Below are 20,699 nucleotides of genomic sequence, written 5' to 3'. Positions count from 1 at the left end.
CTGGTCCCCTCTCCTCCCAGTATCCCCCCACCTGCTCCCCGGGGTCCCCCCAAGTCTTAGAAGCTGTACCCCAAGAACTCAGGGGAGCAGAACTCACCTCAGAGCTGCCACAGACACAGGCCGGCGACTGCTGGGCCTGACACCCCCGAGGGAGCTGAGAGGGGATCCCAGGGAGGAGGAGGTTGGGTCTCACGGGGCAGAGGGCAGGGGTTTCATGGGACAAGGAGGGGGTGGGGGTCTCAGGGTCCCAGGATCTCAGGGGGTCCCAGAGAGAGGCTTCGGGCTGGCATATGGTGAGAACAGGTATAAGACCACCCAAGTACCCAGACTGTCCTGAGACCCTCCTGCAGACAGGCTCCCCCTTCCCCCCAACCCCGCCCCCATTGGGGCCCAAGCCTTCGAGCACAGGCCTGGCTAGGTGAATGGAAGGCCATGGTCACAGGAAGGGGGAGTGGGGGGCAGCCCCCAGGGGCGCCCCCAACACCCGTATGACGCGGGTGGGTACCAAGATGAATTTTAGAGCCTAGATCCTTCACTGTGTGGGCTAGTGGTTTCTGTTTTGAATTTTTGTGTTGGGTTTTGTATTCTGTGTTGGCTGTTTGCTGCTGTGTGGGCTTCTTTCTAGTTGCAGACAGTGGGGCTGCTCTAGCTGTGGTGTGCGGGGTTCTCGTTGCCGTGGCTTCTCTTGTTGCAGAGCATGGACTCGAGGCATACAGGCGTCAACAGTTGAGGCTCCCAGGTGCTACAGTATAGGGCTCAGTAGTTGGGGCGCATGGGCTTAGTTGCTGCACAGCATGTGGGAATCTTCCTGGATCAAGGACAGAACTCATGTCTCCTGCATTGGTAGACGGATTCACTGAGCTGTCAGGGAAGCCCTGGTTAATTTTCTGACCCAGCAGCCGTGCACTTTGCTCCATCGACCTTGGACTTTCAAGGATACTTCAAGGATTATCATGAAAGTCGCTAGCAACCTCTTGGTTGTCTGGTCACAAAAAGCCACAAACTGGGACTTCCCTGGTGGTCCAGCGGTTAACATTCTGTGCTTCCAATGCACGGGTTGGTGATGCCATCCAACGGTCTCATCCTCTGCTGCCCCCTTCTCCTCCTGCCCTGAGTCTTTCCCAGCACTGGGGTCTTTTCCAGTGAGTTGGCTCTTTCCATCAGGAGGCCACAATATTGGAGCTTCAGCATCAGTCTTTGCAATGAAAATTCAGGGTTGATGTCCTCTTGGATTACAGGTTTGGTCTCCTTGCTGTTCATGGGATTCTCAAGAGTGTTTTCCAGCATCACAGTTCAAAACCATCAATTCTTCGGCACTCAGCCTTCTTTATGATTCCATTCTCACATCTGTACATGACTACCAGAAAAACTATAGCTTTGATTATAGACTGTTGTCAGCAAAGCGATGTCTCTGCGTTTTAGTATTCTATCTAGGTTTGTCATAGCTTTTCTTCCAAGGAGCAAGCATCTTTTAATTTTGTGGCTGCAGTCACCATCCACAATGATTTTGGAGCCCAAGAAAATGGTCTGTCACTGTTTCCATTGTTTCTCCATCTTTTTGCCATGAAGTGGGACCTGATGCCATGATCTTAAGTTTTTGGAATGCTGAGTATCAAGCCAGCTTTTTCACTTCTCTCTTTCACCCTCATCAAGAGGCTTTTTAGTTCCTCTTCACTTTCTGCCATTAGGGTGGTATCATCTGCATGTATTATTGCTATTTCTCCCAGTAATCTTGATTCCAGCTTGTGCTTCATCCAGCCCATCTATGACGTACTCTGCATGTAAGTTAAATAAGCAGGGTGACAGTGTACAGCCTTGACATACTCCTTTCCCAATTTTGAACCAGTCTGTTGTTCCATGTCTAGTTCTAACTGTTGCTTCTTGACCTGCATACAGGTTTCTCAGGAGGCAGGTAAGGTAGTCTGGTATTCCCATCTCTTGAAGAATTCTCCACAGTCTGTTGTGATCCACACAAAGGCTTTTGTGTAGTCAGTGAATCAGATGTTTTACTGGATTTCCCTTTTTCTGTGATCCAACAGATGTTGGCAGTTTGATCTCTGGTTCCTCTGCCTTTTCTACACCAGGCTTATACATCTGGATTTCTTGGTTCATATACCATTGAAGCCTAGCTTTAAGGATTTTGAGCATTACCTTGCTAGCATGTGAAATGAATGCAGTTGTGCAGTAGTTTGAACATTCTTTGGCATTGCCCTTCTTTGGAATTGAAATGAAAACTGACCTTTTCCTGTCCCGTGGCCACTGCCAAGTTTTCCAAAGTTGCTGACATATTGAGTGAAGCACTTTAACAGCACCATCTGTTAGGATTTGAAATAGCTCAGCTGGGATTCCGTCACCTCCACTAGCTTTGTTTGTACTGTTGCTTCCTAAGGTCCACTTGACTTTGCACTCCGGGATGTCTGGCTCTAGGTGAGTGATCACACCATTGTGGTTATCCAGGTTATTAAGACCTTTTTTTACAGTTCTTCTGTGTATTCTTGCTACTTCTTCTTAATCTCTTCTGCTTTAGTTAGGCCCATACCATTTCTGTCCTTTATTGTGCCTGTCTTTGTATGAAATATTCCCTTGGTATCTCCAATTTTTCCTGAAGAGATCTCTGGTCTTTCCCATTCTATTGTTTTCCTGTTTCTTTGCTTTATTCCAATCCCTTGTGATTATACAGTGGAAGTGACAAATAGATTCAAGGTCTAGATCTGGCGCACAGAGTACCAGAAGACCTATAGCCGGAGGTTCCTAACGTTGTCCAGGAGGTGGTGATCAAAAGCATCCACAGGAAAAATAAATGCAAAAAGGCAAAGTGGTTGTCTGAGGAGGTCTTGCAAATAGCTGAGAAGAGACAGGCAAAGGAGACACAGAAAGATATAGCCACCTGAATGCAGAATTCCAAAGAATAGCAAGGAGAGATAAGAAGGCTTTCTTAGGTGAGCCACCAGGGAAGGCCCTCATCTAATAAAAGGGATTTCTCAGTGGGATCTTAATGCGCTCAGGCCCCTCCTATGAATTGTGTCATACTGCCTCCTCCCCCGCCCCCCGACCCAGCTGGGGGTTGTGTCTGCTGCTCTCAGCGCCCAGAGGGAGGGTGTTCCCCAGCCTCTCCCACGGGGAAGCCACAGACCTGAGAACCAGTATGTCTCCCTGGAAGATGTGATTGTACAAATCACACCATCGCCTTTAATCATCACCTCACACCCTACATCCGCTGAGAGACACGGAGGACCCTGCCACCCGGCCCCACCTCTGCAGCCACCCACATTCCGTGGATGGACGGACGGATTACCAGCCCCGCAGGACAGGACTGACAACAGCCTCGGTGGTGCCCAGCTCCTCGGCGCACCGTCTGTCAGCCCCAGGCGGCTTCCGGTTAAGGCCAGTGACGTCACAGGACACAACCAAGGAGAAGCCTCCGCGATGGCCAGCTCCACCCACGTGCTGTCGGTCAGCCCCAGGCAGCTTCCGGTTCAGCCCGGTGACGTCACAGGACGCGCCCGAGGACCAGCCTCCGGGATGCCCCGCTCCACCCGCGCGCCGTCAGTCAGCCCCGAAGCAGCTTCTGGTTAAGCCCAATGACGTCGCTAACAAACCCGCTGGCCCCGATGAAGTCGCCCGCAATGATGTTGGTGCAGCCGGCGGCCGACCCCGGGCACTGGGCCCGCACCCAGGCGCACAGGTAGGGGAGCCCACTCAGGGTCAGCTTCTCCAGGGACCAGGCCGGGTGAACGAGGATGAACTCCAGGTTCTCCGTGAGGTTGATGCCGGCCACGAACAGCCCGCCTGGGACAAGAGAGGGGCTTCTGTTCACGGTGCTGGCTCCAGCCGCCCTCGTGTGCGGTCACTAACCCACGGGGTCATGTGGCCAACCACCCCATGTGGTCACCAACTCACATGGTCACCAACCCATGCGGTGACCCCTCCACGTGGCCACCAACCCACGTGGTCACCCACCCAGGAGGTCACCCAGCCATGGGGTCAGCAACTCACATAGTCCCCCACCCACGGGGTCAGCAGCCTGTGGGTCACTAAGCCACCTGGCCACCAAGCCACGTGTTCACCCACCCACGGAGTCCCTAACCTGTGAGGTCATGCGGTCACCTGTCCACATGATTACCCACTCACACTGTCATCCACTCATGTGGTCACCCACTTGGGGTCATCAACTCACACAGTCACCCACCCATGTGGTCAGAAACTCAAACTGTTCACTCACCCACACAGTCACCCACCCACTCGGCCACCCACCCACGTGGTCACCTGCCCATGTGACCAGTAACCCATGGGGTCACCCACCCATGCAACCACTAACCCATGGGGTCACCTGCCCACACTGTCACCCCATCCAGACTCTGGCCTCCGCAGTGGTCAGAGCTTCACATGTCTGACAGAGACCAAAGTTCAGACAGCAGGGGCTCACAGGGGTGTTGACTCATGAATTTCTGCTGTTACAGAGGGCAGGCAGGCTGGACAGTGACCCCAAAGATGGCCCCATCCCGACCCCGTGTGGTGGACACAGTAATGTTTGCATGGATGTCCACGTCCTGTCCACATCCTGACCCCGTGTGGTGGGCACAATAATGTCCGCATGGATGTCCACGTCCTGACCCCCTGTGGTGGACAGAGTAATACCCCTAACACGTCCCGTTCCATTTCTCCACTTGAACCCAAAACCAGCCCCGTGCCCTTGGACACGCGTGTGGCTAGGTGTCTCGGTGCGAGGTGGCACTCACCCGGCCGGCCGTGGCTCTTCATGAGCTCCAGGTAGTTTACGAGGTCCTGGGGCTTCACCTTGTTCCCCCACCAGTAGGGGATCCCGGGCCACAGTTCCGTGTGACGGCTCACGGATGCCTCGTCCTCGTACGACAGGATGACCTGCTGGCCCCGTGACCACAGCTGGCGCAGAGTTGGCACCTCCTGGGGGGATCATCCGGGTGCCCGTGAGACGTGTGCACAGGGGTTATTGGGGTGCCTTGTGATGATGTGTCAGTTATTGGGGGTGTGCGAGAAGCCACAGTGGTGTATGGATTATTGGGGCGTCTGTGAGCAGTGGTGGGCTGGTTATTGGGTTCTCCGTGAGAAGAGACAGTCATGGTGGATTACTGGTGTGTCTGAGTAGAGGCACTGGTGGGTACATCACTAGGGTGTCTGAGTGGAGATGGTGATGGGTGGGTTATTGGGGTGTCTTGAGCAGTGATTGGTAGATTTTGGGGGTGTTTGAGTGGAGACACTAGTGGGTAGATTACTTGGGTGTCTTGAGCAGTGATGGGTGGATTATTGGGGTTCCTGAGTGGAAACAGAGGTGGGTGGATTATTGGGGTTTCTAATAGGAAATGGCAGGTGGGTTACTGGGGCATCTTGAGGAGTGATTGTTGGATTTTGGGGGTGTCTGAGTGGAGACCGGGCAGGGCGGATTATTGGGGGTGCCTGTGACCAGTGATGGGCTGGTTACTGGCGTGTTTGAGTGGAGACAGTGGTGGGTGGATTCCTGGGCTTCCTGAGCAGCGTCACCTGGTGCCTGAATCAGCCTCACGCAGCGAGCGGATGGTCCGTGATTCCAGTGAAGCCTGGCACTCCCACCACCCCTGCTGCCAAGAGCATGGGGAGCCCGCGGCGCCTGCTCACCCCGCGGGGACACAGCATGTCCCCAAAGATGTTCTTGATGCAGCCCACCAGGTACTCGTGCAGGTCCTCCGTCATGCCCTCGAAGTTCCTGCACGCCAGGATAACCACCTCCCGGGGGTGGCTCTGCAGCCACTCGGAGATCTCCGTGAGCGTGTCCTGAGCGGGGGTGGCGAGAAGGGCCTTGTGTGAGAGACAAGCACGACCCCAGCACGACCACTCCACAGACAGGTCGGGGGGTCCCGACACACACAGACACAAGCAAGGCGCTGCTCCCAGGGACCCAGCCTCCTGAGTGGCAGCGGGGGCCACGGGTGCGGGGGTGTGTGCACGCTCCTGTACGCACGGGTGCATACGCGTGTGTTTATGTGGTCCTGACCTGTGTGTGCACAGATACGCGTGTGTGTGCCTGCGCAGCAGCAGGGAGCAGTGCTCATAGAATTGTGTAAGGTATGCAGTGCAGGGAGTGTGCGAGGCCAGGGTGCGTGCACAGTGAGACCCAGGGACGGTGCCCCCAGACCCCGAGGGTTGCTGGCGTCTGTGGTGGGGGCACAGGGGCCATGGCCAGAGGGAGCCATGAAGTGACTTGGCAGCCGAGAGGATGGACTGGACGCAGGAAGATGCGCCAGGGACCCGGTTTAGCTAAACTGCGGGAGATGCCCCAGAGGCCAGGGCTACAGGTGTGAGTTCAGAAATGCACGCTGGTCAGGGATTCTGAGTGACTGATGCCAGAGGCCAGCCCTCTCCTGCCTGGAGTGGACGTGTGTCCGTCCCATTAGGGGTCACTGTCTTCTAACTGGAGTGGACGTGTGTCTGTCTGAGTGGACATGTGTCCATTCTCTTAGGAGTCAGTGTCTTCTAACTGGGGTGGACATGTGTTCATCCTGTTAGGGGTCAGCCTCTCTTGACTAGAGGGGACGTGGGTCCATCCGAGTGGACGTGTGTCTGTCCCCTTAGGGGTCAGCGTCTTCTAACTGGGGTGGATGTGTATCAGTCTGAGTGGGTGTCTGTCCTCTGCCCCTTTAGGGGACAGCGTCTTCTAACTGGGGTGGACATGTGTGTCTGAGTGGATGTGTGTCTGTCCCCTTAGGGGTCAGCGTCTTCTGAGGTGGACGTGTGTCTGTCTGAGTGGACGTGTGTCTATCCCCTTAGGGGTCAGCATCTTCTAACTGGGGTGGACATGTGTGTGTCTGAGTGGACGTGTGTCTGTCCCCTTAGGGGTCAGCGTCTTCTGAGGTGGACGTGTGTCTGTCTGAGGTGGACGTGTGTCTGTCTGAGTAGACGTGTGTCTGTCCCCTTAGGGGTCAGCGTCTTCTAACCGGGGTGGACCTGTGCTGCTCCTTACAGGTCAGCCTGTCCCGCCTGGCCCGCGCGTACCCACCTCCACGAGAGCCGTCGTGTACACCATGTGGACGAAGTGCAGGTTCCTCTCCGAGCCGTCCTCCACGTGTGCGATCCGCAGGTCCAGGTACCTCACGCCAGCATCCAGCTGCTCCGTGACGCTCAGCACCTGCACACAGGGGTCGGTCACCGGTGCCGGGCACAGGGCGGCCCCGCCTCAGCTCGTCGCCGCTCTCGGGGGCTGGGCCCGCGCTGAGGACGCCCAGTTGAGGGCCGCGTCGTCCACTGTCAAGTCAGCAGTGTTGGCGCCGCCAGGCTCAGGCCCTGCTTCTGGCAGCGGGGTCTGCAGGGTCACTGGTCATGTGCAGCCACAGAGCCTGGGCCCAGACCGTGGTCTTGGGGCCCCTGCAGGGTCCAGCCTCAGCCTCCTCCCTGGCAGTCCCTGGGCGGAAGCCCCCAGTGGGTTCACCAGCGCGGGCTCCAGGACAGCCCAGCTGGACCCTCGGATGTGAGGACACACGAGAGCCACAGAGGTCTGCCGCCACCCCCACAAAGGCACTGGGGAAGGCAAGGAGGAACCAAGGGGAGAAGGAAAGGAAGAAACCTCTGCCCGGCGTGTGAATAAGAGGAAAAAGCAAAGAATCACAGCAACATAAACGAAAAGTGAGAGTTGCTCAGTCGTGTCCACCTCTCGGCAGTCCCGTGGACTGCAGCCCACAGACCCCCTCTGTCCATGGGACTCTCCAGGCAAGGTCACTGGAGTGGGGAGCCTTTCCCTTCTCCAGGGGATATGCCTAACCCAGGGATCAAACCCAGGCCTCCCACATTGCAGGCAGGTTCTTTACCAGCTGAGCCACCAGGGAAGCCCTAATATAAATTAGTAGCAGAAAATGTACTGTGTCCTCTACAAGGAGTCATAATGGAAAAAGAAAAAAATAAGGATAAAAAATTGGGAAGAAAATAACAGATGTGCTCTATCCAAAATAAAAGAAGCAAAGACTAATATTAACATAAATTAGTAGCAGAAAATGGTACTGTGTTCGCTACACAGAATCATTATGGAAAAAGAAAAATATCTAAGGATTTAAAAAAAGGGAAAGAAAGCGATAGTCTTCCTCTATGCAAAATAAAAGAAAAAGTAAAAATGAATATTAACATCAACTAGTAGCAGAAAACGGTACTGTGTTCTCTGCATGGAGTCGTAATGGAAAAAGAAAAAAATAAAAGGATAAAAAAATGGGAAAGAAAGTCACAGCCCCTCCATCCAATCCAAAATAAAAGAAAAAGCAAAGACTAATATGAATATTGTCAGCTACGACTTGCCATCCACCTCTAAAAGGATTAAGTCAAGGGCTGCTGCAGCTGCCGACCTTCAACACCCCCCAAGACCACCCCCCCCAGCCACCGCGCACACCCTGGGCCTCCCTGGCAGCCGTACCACTTGAGACCCTGGCACCCAGGCCCCCCAGGACGGAGGGACCCTGGCACCAAGGGACCCTCAGAGCCGAGGGCCCCCAGCCCTGCAGGCCTCCCGGGCTCTGGTGGACCCGTCCCTCTGGGTGCGAGCTACAGGCGCCTGACCCGAGCTACAGGCGCCTGACCCGGGCAGGAATGAGGCTTGCCCACATTCCAGCCCTTGCTCTCTGCCCCTCAGGTCCCCCAGCAGGATTTCAGCAACTGGGGACCTCCCAGGAAGAAGTAATTACACAAGGCAAGACGTAACAATTACACGAGGCAAGAGGTGTGCTTGACAGCCTCTGGTCCCCTGGGAGGACCAGCCTGGGAGCTGAAAAACCAGGAATGTGAGTGCCCCCCCTGGCAGGGTACAGGAAGGTGGGGCAGCCTGCCCCCCAGGTGGGCCCCTGGGCCTGGGGAAGGTTCTCTATGCTTCAGCATCCACCCCCGGCTGGCGTGTGTGCCAGCGACAGGGCCGCTGCCAGTCGGTGCCCCTTCCCCACAGACAGGCCCCGCCATGGACCCCTCTCCATCCTGCACAGTGACTGCTGCCCACGCGGCTTCTCCCCACCCCCTAAACCCGGAGCCGCCTGGGAGGAGCACTGCAGGGGAAGGGAGGGAGTGCCTGTGTCTCATTCTCTGGGACCCCACGGGCTGCAGCCCACCAGGCTCTCTGTCAATGGGATTCTCCAGGCCAGCATACTGGAGTGGGTGGCCATTTCCTCCTTCAGGGGATCTTCCCCACCCAGGGATCAAACCTGAGTTTCCTGCATTGCAGGTGGATTCTTTACCACCTGAGCCACCAAGGAAGCCTCCCTGGAGGGGGTGTCGCAAACACAAACCCACCTCAGAGGACGCCAGAACTCAGCTACTGCTTATCTGGGAGCAGGAAGGAGCTGTCCTCAGTTGCACAACGGGCGGGACCCTGCCCCTTCCCTCCCCCTCCCACAGCCTCTCTGACTTCAGCCTGTGATGCTCATAGTCCGCAGGTCCCCCTCTGGCTTCAGGCTGGTCCACAGTAAAGCTCTGTCCTTTGCTGCCTTTCTGGGAGGCTCTCTGGGTCGGGAAGATCCCCTGCAGGAGGGCATGGCAACTCACTCCAGTGTTCTCGCCTGGAGAATCCCGTGGATTGAGGAGCCTGGTGGACTTCAGTCCATGGGGTTGCAAAGACGCAGACGTGACTGAGCGACTGAAGGACAATTGTGCTTTACAGGGAGTTTGTTCTCAATTCCGTTTCCCCAACAGGGACAAGGGCACAGCCCGCGGGTGACACCAGCGGCTGGAGCTGGGCCTGGCCCGGGCGGGCGTGCCCGCAGACCCTCACCTGGGTGGTGGACCACTTGAGCACCATGGGCAGGGTGACACACGGCAGCACTTTGCACAGAAGGTGCAGCAGCCTCGGCTCCTTGCTGGAGATGGGTGACTTCTTATTCAGGCAGTAGGTCATCGTGTCATGGCTCCCTGTGGGCAGACCAGGCAGGGGACACGTCACCCCGGAGCCTGTCCTCTGTGCCCCCGAGCTGCCCTCGGGACGCACAGCTATAGCGCTGTAGGGCACGGGGAATCCTGAAAGTCACATCCACCGAGACCAGGGAACTGAACCCTATTTCGCAATGGGGTCTCTGCAGTGTGAGACAGTGAAGAGCAGTTTCTTCAGGGAGCCGCGTTTTGGGACAGCAAAGGCTTAAGATGGCTTTTGATTTTATGGTTTGTTGTTTCCTAGGAGGTGCTCGTGGCAAAGAGCCCGCCTGCAAGTGCAGGAGACATAAAAGACGCAGGTCTGATCCCGGGGCAAGATCCCCTGGAGGAGAGCACGGCAACCCAGTCCAGGATTCTTGCCTGAGCGTCCCACGGACAGAGGAGCCTGGCGGGTGCAGTCTGTGGGGCCACAGGGAGTGCGACATGAGTGAGCACAGACAGACCCTCTCTAGTCACAAGTTCCTTGAAGTTATTCATAGGATTTTCAGGCTCTTGATGATGCCGGTTTCATCTGTTCTTTTTCCTTTTAAATCTGTGTGCTGTGTTGCAGAGACAGTGTGGACAGATCCACACCTTGGCAGTCACCTGGGGACAAGCCAGAAACCCTTCCCTTCCGTCTCTGAACATAGGTTTGGACGAGCTGTATTTCTTTCTCCCTTTTTTTTTTTTTTAAATTTATTCTCAGGGTCAAGGAGGATTTACAAGTTCACAGTATAATTTGATTTGATGCTGTTATGGCAGAGTGGATGGGAGGGTGGATAGATAAGTAGATGGATGGATGGATGGATGGATGGATGGTGGGTGCATAGCTGGGTTGATGGAGGGACGGATGGGTGGATGGGTGGGGGGTGGTTGTATGGATGAGTGGATGGATAGTGAGTGGGTGGATGGACGGATGGATGAGTGGACGAGTGGCCGAATGGGTGGGTTCTCAGCATGTGGTCCATGCATACCATGGTGTGTGACTCACCGTGAAAAGGAGTGAAGCTGTGACACAGGCTGCATCGTGGATGGACCTTGAACACACGATGGTCAGCGAGAGAAGCAGACACAGAAAGACACATTTTCCATGCCCATTTATAAGAAATGTCCAGAACAGGTGCATTTGCAAAGACCGAAGCAGGTGAGTGGTGCCCGGGCCTGCTGGAGGGCCTCAGGAGTTCTATTTAAGGAGAGCGGGCCCCTCGTGGGTGGAGGTGGCCTGAAGACCCGGACGCCCCTTCCTTGCAGGGCCCCCACGGCCTTGCTCGTGGGGAAGCAGCAGAAGGGCGGAGACGGGGTCCGCGGTTCCCTGCCTGCTCCACACCTGCAGGGAAGGGCCGTGTGGGCCTCCTCCCGGGGGGGGTGGGGTGGCGGGCATCAAACCCCAGAGCCGTTGAGAGGGCGAGGAGGGGTCTGAAGCTGCTTTCCGTAGGAAACAGCACTTCCTGTTTCTCCCGCTGTTCGTGTGCGTGCCCAGCGGGCAGTGCCCAGGGTCGCGGCCAGAGGAGTGCGGGTGGAGAACAGCGTTTGCACCTTGGGAGGTGAGCAGGCTGGTGCTGGCCGGTGGGGACCCTCCCTGCCCAGGTCCTGGTGGCTGCTCCTCCGATGGCCTGAGCACAGCAGTGTTGCCTTGGAAGTGCCCACCTGCCTGGGCACCGCTGGGCATTCCCAAGTCGAGATGCCCGCCCACGGCTGAGCTTTGCAGCACTTTGCGACCAAACTGACTGGAGTCAGAAGTTCCTCATTTTAATTAGATAGTTCCGGTACCACTTACCGAGTCGTCTGGGGGCCGGTGGACATCTTAAACTTTGGGCCCTCCAGGCTCAAGTGCAGAACGTGCCGCACGAGCTCTGATGGAAAACGTGGGCGCGAAGGTGAGGGAGCTGAAGTTCCCAGGGGTCCCCGGGAGTAGGTCAGAGGCTGAGAAAGCACGACAACCTCCCCCCCCCGCCCCGCCCGCCTCCCGCCCAGGGTGCCATGTGTCCTGAAGGCAGCCTCTCCGGGGTTCATGTACCTTCCAGGTTGAATGGGGATAAAGTGGACTCAGAAGGGAAGGCGCTGGTGTGTGTATGTGTGTGTGCACTGTGTGTGCATGTATCCCTGTGTGCATGTGTGTTCGGTGTGTATGTGTGCATGTGTGTGTGGTGTGTGTGTGTGTGTGCATGCACGTGTGTGTGCCTGCATGTGTGCATGTTTGGCACTGAGGCTTTGCACACACGGACCGTCTGGCGGCAGCCTTCCCGCTGAGCCGAGCCCGCGGGGCCTCACCTGGGATGGAGAGCTGGTGCAGCGGCACGTCCCAGAGCTGAGAGTTCAGCGCCGACATCCAGTCCGCGTTCGCCTTGGAGGCGTAGGGCAGGCCGCTGAAGGAGCCGGGCGAGCTCACCTGCCCGCCCATCGGAGATCTTGGGGAGGAAACGGGGCTCTGCAGGAGTTAAAACAGGACGTGCAGAAGGCACGGTGCTGGCGGCGCGGAGGCGTGGCTCTGAGAAACGGGAACCTGCGGGCTTCTCTCCAAGAGAAAGGATGGGGTGCTGCAGAGGGCAGATGAGCTCTAGAGACAGAATGAGACAGAGAGAAATGGACCGAGACGTAAAGAGAGACACGGGAGGTGAAGTGAGGGTTTGAGGGGGAGCAAGGGAGGAGGGACAGGGACCAGGAGGAGGGACAGGGACCAACAGACAGACCCCAGCAGCTCACGTTGTTCTCCCTGCGGCTGCAGCTGGCGACCCCCTCCAGAGGGCCCCCGACCCTCGAGCTCTGCACCAGCCCCCTCCTCTAAGGGGCCCCGGTTGACCCGGCGGGTCTCCAGGAACGGGGGCTTCCATCCGAGGGGGATGGAGCACAGGCGCTAGGCCACACCCCCTTCACGCCCCCGAGGCGCTCTGTCCAGCTCAGCTGAGCAGCTAAGAAGCTGGGAGCGCCTCCAGTCAGGGTCTGAGTGTCCCCTCTCCTGTTTTGGGTGGGTGTGACAGGGCGGGGACAGGGGAGTGAAAACACTGGGCTTTACCCCCGTGGGGCCAAGCGCGGCCATCCCATGATGCAAGGAGACGGTTTAAAACCATCACCTGGAGACACGGACCCGGACTTGAGCGGTGGCTGCAGACTCGGCCACCTGCCTGGCCCCTGACATCGCCCCCGAGCTTCTGTGCCTCGTCTTCCCACCGGGGAGAGGGGACAGAGCCCTCTGCGTGGTGTTGAAGGTGACCCGGGGGTCCAGGAAGCCCCGCCCTCACCCCCCATGTCCTGCAAACAGTTTCCGCAAAGACCCCTCCCTGTAGAGACTGAGATCCTCACTTCCCTGACCCGGCCACACAGACCAGTCCCTCCCTAGGGTCGTCCGTCTCGGCCGACCCGGTCATTCCCAGGACCGGTCAGAACATGGGCCTGCGACCCGCTGGTTCCACCTGCCCATCCCCAACTGCAGCCACTGTCCCTGCTTGGGCAGAAGCCTCCCCTCACGGCTCTTCCCGAGTCAGGGCCTGTGGTCCACGTCCCATCAGGACTCCTTTCATGGCAAACACATGCCTGGGCCTTTATTCTTGGGTTTACTGCTCTCCACGGACAGGGGTTGTCCCTATTCTTAAGGTCCTCTCTCTACAGTAATAGTTCCCCTTCTGTAGTAATAGCCCCTCTAATTTCATAGTGGAGGAGGGCATGGCAATCCACTCCAGTATTCTTGCCTGGAGAATCCCATGAACACAGGAGCCTGATGGGCTACAATCCATGAGGTCACAGAGTCGGACACAACTGAGCGACTAACACTAATGTCATAGTGTTTAGAGTAACAGCCCTCTATTTCAAAATTCCGCTTCTACAGTAACTGTGCTGCTGTACTGTCAGAGCCCCTCCTCTGTAATAATAGTCCTCCTTACTTGTAATACTCTCCTTCTGTTGTCATAGTCCCCCTTCTACAGTAATAGTCCCCTTCTGTTGTCATAGTCCCCCCTCTACAGTAATAGTTCCTCTTCTACAGTATGAGCTCCCCTCTATTGTCATAGTCTCCCTCTACAGTAACAGTTTCCCCATAGAGTAATAGTTCTTTAGTGTCATAGCCCTCCACCCTATACACTAATAGTCCTGTCTCGGTTGTCATACTTCTCTTGTAATAATACCCCCTCTGTGGTAAAAGTCTCTCCTCTAAAAATAAGCCTCCTTTAATGTCATAGTCCTACTATATAGTGATGGCTCCCCCACTGTTGTCAAAGTTCCCCCTCTACAGTAGTAGTCTCCCCTGGAGTAATAATCCTATACTCTCATAGTCCCCTCTCTGCAATAATAGTTCTCCTTGATTGCAGTAGTCCCCATAATTATAATCGTCTGCTTCTGATATCCCCCCTCTAGAGTAAAAGTCCTCTGTTGCTATAATCTCCCTCTATGGTAAACGTCCCCGTCTACTGGCATAGTCCCCCCCCTGTTGTAATAATTCTGTCTCTGTGTAAAAGTCTCTCTAATAATCTCCCTCTATTGTCAGTGTTCCCCCTCCACAGTCAAAGTCCCCCTTCTACTATAACAGTCCTGCTTCTATTCTCATAGTTTCCCCTCTACACTAATAGTCCTCTTCTGTTGTCGCTACTCTATATTAATAGTCTCTCCCCTATCATAATAGTCCCCCCTCTATAGTACTTACTGCTAAGTCGCTTCAGTCGTGTCCGACTCTGTGCGACCCCATAGACGGCAGCCCACCAGGCTCCGCCATCCCTGGGATTCTCCAGGCAAGAGCACGAGTGGGTTGCCAATTCCTTCTCCAATGCATGAAAGTGAAAAGTGAAAGTGAAGTCGCTCAGTCGTGTCCAACTCTTAGTGACCCCATGGACTGCAGCCCACCAGGCTCCTCCGTCCATGGGATTTTCCAGACAAGAGTACTGGAGTGGGGTGCCATTGCCTTCTCTGGTCTGTAGTAACAGTCCTCCTCAATTTCAGCAGTCCCCTTTCTATTGTAACAGTCCCTGCTGCAGTAATAGACCCCATTCCTTACAATAGTCCCCCTAAGGTAAGTCCTCTTCTATTATAATAGTCACTCTCCCTTTGTGGTAGTCCCCTCTGTACAGTAGTAGTCCCCCCTCTACTGTAACAGTCTCACCTATACTGTAACAGTTCCCTCTCAACGGTGAGAGCCCTCCTCTCGTAACAGCCCCTCTATGCTAAGAGTCCTCCCTCCACAGATATAGTTCTGCCTCTTCTGTAATAGTCCCCCTCTGCAGAATGGCCCCCTCTATTGTAATAGTTCCCTTTATTACAATAGTTCCCCCATTGTCGTTGTCCTTCTACTGTAACAGCCCCCAAGGTATCAGAGTGACCCTATTATCACTGTTCCCGCTCCACAGTAAGAGTCCCCCACTACAGTAAGGGTCCTCCTTTATTAAGGGTCCCCTCTCCACAGTAGGGCTTCCCTGGTGGCTCAGCTGGTAAAGAACCCGCCTGCATTGCGGGAGACCTGGGTTCACTCCCTGGGTTGGGAAGACCCCCTTGAGAAGGGAAAGGCTACCCACCTCAGTATTGTGGCCTGGAGAATTCCGTGGCCTGTATAAAGTCAGAGTGAGCGACTTTCACTTTCTCCACAGGAATATCCCCCTACATGGTCATGGCCCCATTGATTGTTGTACCTCCCCTCTATCATATTAGGCACCTCTCCACAGTAGTAGTGCCCCTTGTACAAATAAAGCCCTTACCCCTATGTAATCGGCTCTCTAGAGTAGCAGTCCTTCTCCCTGGAGGACTCTTATCCTCATGTAAGTCCCCTTTGCTCCTCACAATAACCCTTCAGAATAAGTCTCGCCTAATCTGAATATGATTTTCATCAGCTTCAGCGAGATGCAAGTAGAACACACAGCAAAACAGTATGTCGGAAGCCCGAGCACAGCACCGTGGGGGGCGCCTGTGGGTGTGTGCGCCCGTCTCGAAGGGTTCCTTTGGTGCGTCTGCGTCAGCATCCTGCGGACGCCTGTGTGTGTGTCTGTCTGTCTCTTCCCCTCGCAGAGGAGACCTCCCCATAGCGCAGGCCTCCTGGCCGCTGGGTGTCCCGTCCACGTCTGCCCGTAACACAGGCCTGCCCAGTCCCGTCCACGTCTGCCCGTAACACAGGCCTGCCCAGTCCTGAGCCCTCCTGTGTCCCCTCCCCGTAACACAGGCCTCCTGGCCGCTGGGTGTCCCGCCCACGTCTGCCCGTAACACAGGCCTGCCCAGTCCTGAGCCCTCCTGTGTCCCCTCCCCGTAACACAGGCCTCCTGGCCGCTGGGTGTCCCGCCCACGTCTGCCCGTAACACAGGCCTGCCCAGTCCTGAGCCCTCCTGTGTCCCCTCCCCGTAACACAGGCCTCCTGGCCGCTGGGTGTCCCGCCCACGTCTGCCCGTAACACAGGCCTGCCCCGTCCTGAGCCCTCCTGTGTCCCCTCCCCGTAACACAGGCCTCCTGGCCGCTGGGTGTCCCGCCCACGTCTGCCCGTAACACAGGCCTGCCCAGTCCTGAGCCCACGTCTGCCCGTAACACAGGCCTGCCCCGTCCTGAGCCCTCCTGTGTCCCCTCCCCGTAACACAGGCCTCCTGGCCGCTGGGTGTCCCGCCCACGTCTGCCCGTAACACAGGCCCCGTCCTGAGCCCACGTCTGCCCGTAACACAGGCCTGCCCCGTCCTGAGCCCTCCTGTGTCCACACCCCTGGGCCTGTTCCATCAGAATCCAGGTCACTGTGTCACAAGCCCTTCACCCTCCTGTTTGCACTGGCCTGAGACTGTGGTGGCTTCACTGTGAAAGGAGGGAAAATGTTCCATCCCCCGTGGACACCCATCCCGTTCTTGCAGGGCACTCTCCCGTCTCCCAAGTACATATGTGTCGGTCACCTACCCTCTCTCCCTTGGCTGTGAGCCCCAGCTGTCTGGTTTCCAAGTGCAGATTCAGGAGTGCTCGGCAGTAGGGCCACCCAGCCTCGAGGCCTCGGACAGCACCCCAGGGAGCACGCCCCCATGGCTTCGCTCCTCGGGGCACTTCCTCATGTGCCTGCCACGCCCTCTGTGTCTTCCGGCCACTCAGGTGAGCGTGCGGGGCGCGTGCCGGTGAGGGCAGGTTCCGCCCCCGCGGGCCCTGGGGGGAGACGGGGGAGGCCCCGTGTGACCGCACGCACATCTGCGGGTGGGATGGGCACAGAGGCGCCCAGGGCATAGTTCTCAGGTGAATGAATGGATGGAGCAACGCAGGGCCGGCGAACCCAGCACAAAGCCGTTCCTGTCGTCCAGCTCACCCGGCCCCAGTGGTCAGCAGGCTTCACAAGCACTAGGCTCCTAGACCATTGCTCAGGTCCCCAAACTCACCAGCCCCCTGAAAGGCTCACTGGGTCCCCCAGATACTCAACAGCCCCCTGAAAAGCTCACTGGGCCCCCCCAGATACACGCCAGCCCTGTGAAACACTCACTGGGTCCCCCAAACTCACCAGCCCCCTGAAACACTCACTGGATCCCCAAACTCACCAGCCCCCTGAAACACTCACTGGGTCCCCCAGATTTTCGCTGGCCCCCTGAAAAGCTCACTGGGTCCCCCAGATACTCGCCAGCCCCCTGAAAGTCTCACCGGGTCCTCCAAACTCACCAGCCCCCCTGAAACACTCACTGGGTCCCCAAGATACTCGCCGCCCCGTGAAACACTCACTGGATCCCCAAACTCACCAGCCCCCTTAAAGGCTCATTGTCCCGCAAACTCTGCCAGCCCCCTGAAACGCTCCCTGGGTCCCCCGAGCACTTCCCGGGCTCCCAAAGTGCCCATCCACTCCGACCAGCCCGTGGCCCTACCCCCTCAGCGTCAGGACAAGATGGAGACCTCCCCCAGTGGCAACAGCCAGCACAGGGTCAGCACCGGCTCAGGACTCGTGATGGGCTTGTCACTGCTCCCCGCGAGCCGCAGTCCAGGGGCTCTGTCGGGCTCTGCGCTACCACCCGGAGGGAGGGACTCTCCTTCCACGTGGAGACGCCAGGTGGCTGCCTCCCTTCCCCCGGGAGGTCCCAGCCCTCCAGCCCCTCCCGCCGCCCAGTCCAGCCGCCCAGGGCCGGGGCCCGAGCGCGCAGACCTCCCGGGACCCCCGCCTCACCTCGGAAGTCTGCCCTTGTGTCTTGCCGGGGGACGCCGCGTGCGCACCGCGCTCTCTGACCGCGGAGTCCAGCCGGGACTCCGGCTTGCTCGCTGAGCTCGTTCTGCCCGCGGGAGCCTCAGGCATTTCCTCAAAGGCCCGACTAGATGCCGGGAACACCCACTCCCCGAGGTAGAGGGACCGCCTCCCAGACCTGCCCCGCCCCGACCCCTGCATCGCCCGGCTCTAGGCGGCGGACTCCTGTGAGGACAGCGCTGCCTGGCCGGGTGGGGGGACCCGGGTGCCCCCGACAGATAGTCTGCAGGGCCCGGCCCTGCCCGGGGGCCGTCGTGGGCCCAGTGCCCAGACGGTGGGATGCCAGCGTGACCCGGGTGTGACCACAGGGACCCTGAGGGCCGTGAGCTGGGCTAGGGCAACCTGACCACCTGGCTGAGCGCTGGCCGCTGTCCAGCATGTGGTTGCTGCTGCCCAGGACCGGGGCAAACAGGACTGTCAGCCCAGGGCTCCGTTGCATCATCCAGGCCTCCAAGCCTTTGATCCCGCCGGGTCACACTGGGTGGCAGGTGGCCAAGTCCTCCACTGAAGAGTCCGGCCCTTGTGCCCCAAGTGGCCCTTGTCCCAGCCCTGACTGCCCTGTGTGGTCTCTGCGGCTGAAGGTGGATCCCCAGGGCGAGTCCTCGCCTGCAGACCTGCTGGCCTGAGGTGACAGAGCCCAGGCGGGTCAGTCCCTCGCCCTCCGTGAGCCCCTCTGCTCCTCGCAGTGAAGCGGCTAGTCCCCCCTCCTCCCTTCCCCCCATCATGGCTGGAGGTCAAGGGATCAGAGCCGGACCATGAATTCCAGCTTATTGCCGGGAACCCTCCTGGTGGCCAGGCTTTGCAGGTAAAGAATCTGCCTGCAATGCCAGAGAGCGGGTTCAAGCCCTGGGTGGGGAAGGTACCCCAGAGGAGGAAGCGTCAACCCAGTCCAGTGTTCATGCCTGGAGCGCCCCATGGCAGAGGAGCCCGGGAGCCACAGTCCCTGGGGGCTGGAAGAGACAGCACAGGTTGGCTAAGAGAAACAGCTGCAGGTGGTCCCCTCGCCCCTGAGTTCCTGTTTCAGGAGCTGCTTGTTCCCTCTGGGGGCTCCCCTCCCGCGTTCATCTGAGCTCCCTCCTGCCCCTGTCCCTCCCTCCGGGCAGGGCTTCCTGCCGCCCGGACCCCTCTCCCTCCAAGCCAGATCCCCTCCCAGCCTCACTGTCACCCTCCTCAGTCACAGCACCTGGATTTCTCCAAGTCTCCAGAAGTCCTGCTTTCTGCTGGAAAAGAATTTCCAGACACAGAAGGGATTTCAGAAGGGAGTGAGCTGATTAAGAACCAAGAGCAGAGATCCTGTGAGCACCGTGAGCGAAGCAGGCTGACTACCTGGTGCAGCAGGGGACCCGACAGTTTGCACGGGTCAGGAGCCAGTGTTTATACCCTCTGCGTGCTCAGTCGCTCAGGCGTGTCCGATTGTTTGCCATGCCCTCCTCCAGGGGATCTTCCTGACCCAGGGATTGAACCTGGGTCTCTTAAATCTCCTGCATTGGCAGGTGGGTTTTTACCACTAGCGCCACCTGGGAAGCCCCAGTCCCTTTCTACTGGTTGCTTAAAGCCTCCTGATCTTTGCTAACAAGCTTCCAGACCCCAAAATTACACAAAGATGCCCACTCTAGTAGACCCCTATAGTGCCCCAACCAGTCACCTAAAGCCAGCCGTCTAGCAGGAATTTTCTGTCCTGAGGGCTTCCCTGGTGACTCAGATGATAAAGAATCTGCCTGCAATGCAGGATCCCTGGGTTCAATTCCTGAGTTGGAAAGATCCCCAGGAGAAGGGCATGGCAACCCACTCCAGAATTCTTGCCTGGAGAATCCCATGGACAGAGGAGCCTGGCGGGCTGCGGTCCATGGGGTCGCAAAGAGTCGGACTTAACAGGACAGGACAAAGGGGCTCAAGTCAGCTTCTGAGGTTACCTTGGTTCTTGGCTCTGCTTCTGTGGCCTTGCGGCAGGACTGCACAGTTCCCTCAGGTTCCAGATAGAGGGACATTGCCCTCTGGACGGCTGAGCGTGAAGCAGGGGGATGTCCCTCCTCACCCTGGTGGGCGGTGGGGGGGTCAGAGACAGTAGAAGGGACCAGAGACCCTAATGAAGGCATCCCCCTGGCATCGCTGGCTCTGCATGCAGAGGGCCCCCCAAGGATGCTGGGGCTTCAGGGGCTGGACAGGCAGGGTGCCGACCTCCACTGGAGCTGGGTGGGCAGGGCACCGACCTCGGCTGGAGACCCCGTTGGGGACCGTCCTGGTCGCAGCCACCCGTGCAGCCAGTGACCTGTGGACGTGACAATGAGCTTGTGCCTTTTTACAGCCAGGCTTTTTCTGGACACTGCTCCAGCTGCTGCTGCTCCCCTGCCTGACCCCACCCCCACCTTCTTCCTCCAGGCACAGCTCAGAGGCCGCCGCTGCCTCCTCGCAGCCCTCCGGCTGCCTCTCACAGCCACGCAGTGAGAGCTGTGCTCAGTCGCTCAGTCGTGTCTGACTCTGTGACCCCATGGACCGCAGCATGCCAGGCCTCCCTGTCCATCACCAAATCCTGGAGTTTGCTCAAACTCATGTCCATCAAGTCGGTGATGCCATCCAGCCAGCTCATCCTCTGTCATCCCCTTCTCCTCCCGCCTTCAATCTTTCCCAGCATCACGATCTTTTCCAATCAGTCAGTTCATTGCTT

General features: G+C 57.6%; 1 protein-coding gene across 4 annotated transcripts; it reads right to left on the bottom strand.

The window, feature by feature from the left end:
* Positions 1-3,148: 3,148 nt before the first annotated feature.
* PLCXD1 (phosphatidylinositol-specific phospholipase C, X domain containing 1) lies at positions 3,149-19,304 on the bottom strand. 4 transcript variants are annotated; one of them, NM_001105044.2, is given in 7 exon segments: positions 3,149-3,789; positions 4,740-4,923; positions 5,632-5,787; positions 7,010-7,138; positions 9,749-9,885; positions 12,154-12,439; positions 17,960-18,120. In NM_001105044.2, coding segments are annotated over 6 exon segments (975 nt in total). In that variant the 5' UTR covers positions 12,284-12,439; positions 17,960-18,120; the 3' UTR covers positions 3,149-3,550.
* Between the last annotated feature and the right edge of the window lie 1,395 nt (positions 19,305-20,699).

This window comes from Bos taurus, chromosome Y (assembly GCF_002263795.3).
Source record: "Bos taurus isolate L1 Dominette 01449 registration number 42190680 breed Hereford chromosome Y, ARS-UCD2.0, whole genome shotgun sequence".
Lineage (NCBI taxonomy): Eukaryota > Metazoa > Chordata > Mammalia > Artiodactyla > Bovidae > Bos > Bos taurus.
The sequence above is the reverse complement of the archived record's forward strand: the minus strand, read 5'-3'. Positions and strand labels throughout refer to the sequence as shown.

Excerpts from the sequence above, each read along its gene's own strand:
- PLCXD1 (XM_059883964.1), bottom strand. The coding sequence starts at position 12,283 with ATGGGCGGGCAGGTGAGCTCGCCCGGCTCCTTCAGCGGCCTGCCCTAC. Across the intron at positions 9,886-12,153 it reads GCACCAGCTCTCCATCCCAG|GGAGCCATGACACGATGACC; the intron begins GTGAGGCCCCGC and ends GTCTGCCCACAG. Across the intron at positions 7,139-9,748 it reads TCAAGTGGTCCACCACCCAG|GTGCTGAGCGTCACGGAGCA; the intron begins GTGAGGGTCTGC and ends CCCTGTGTGCAG.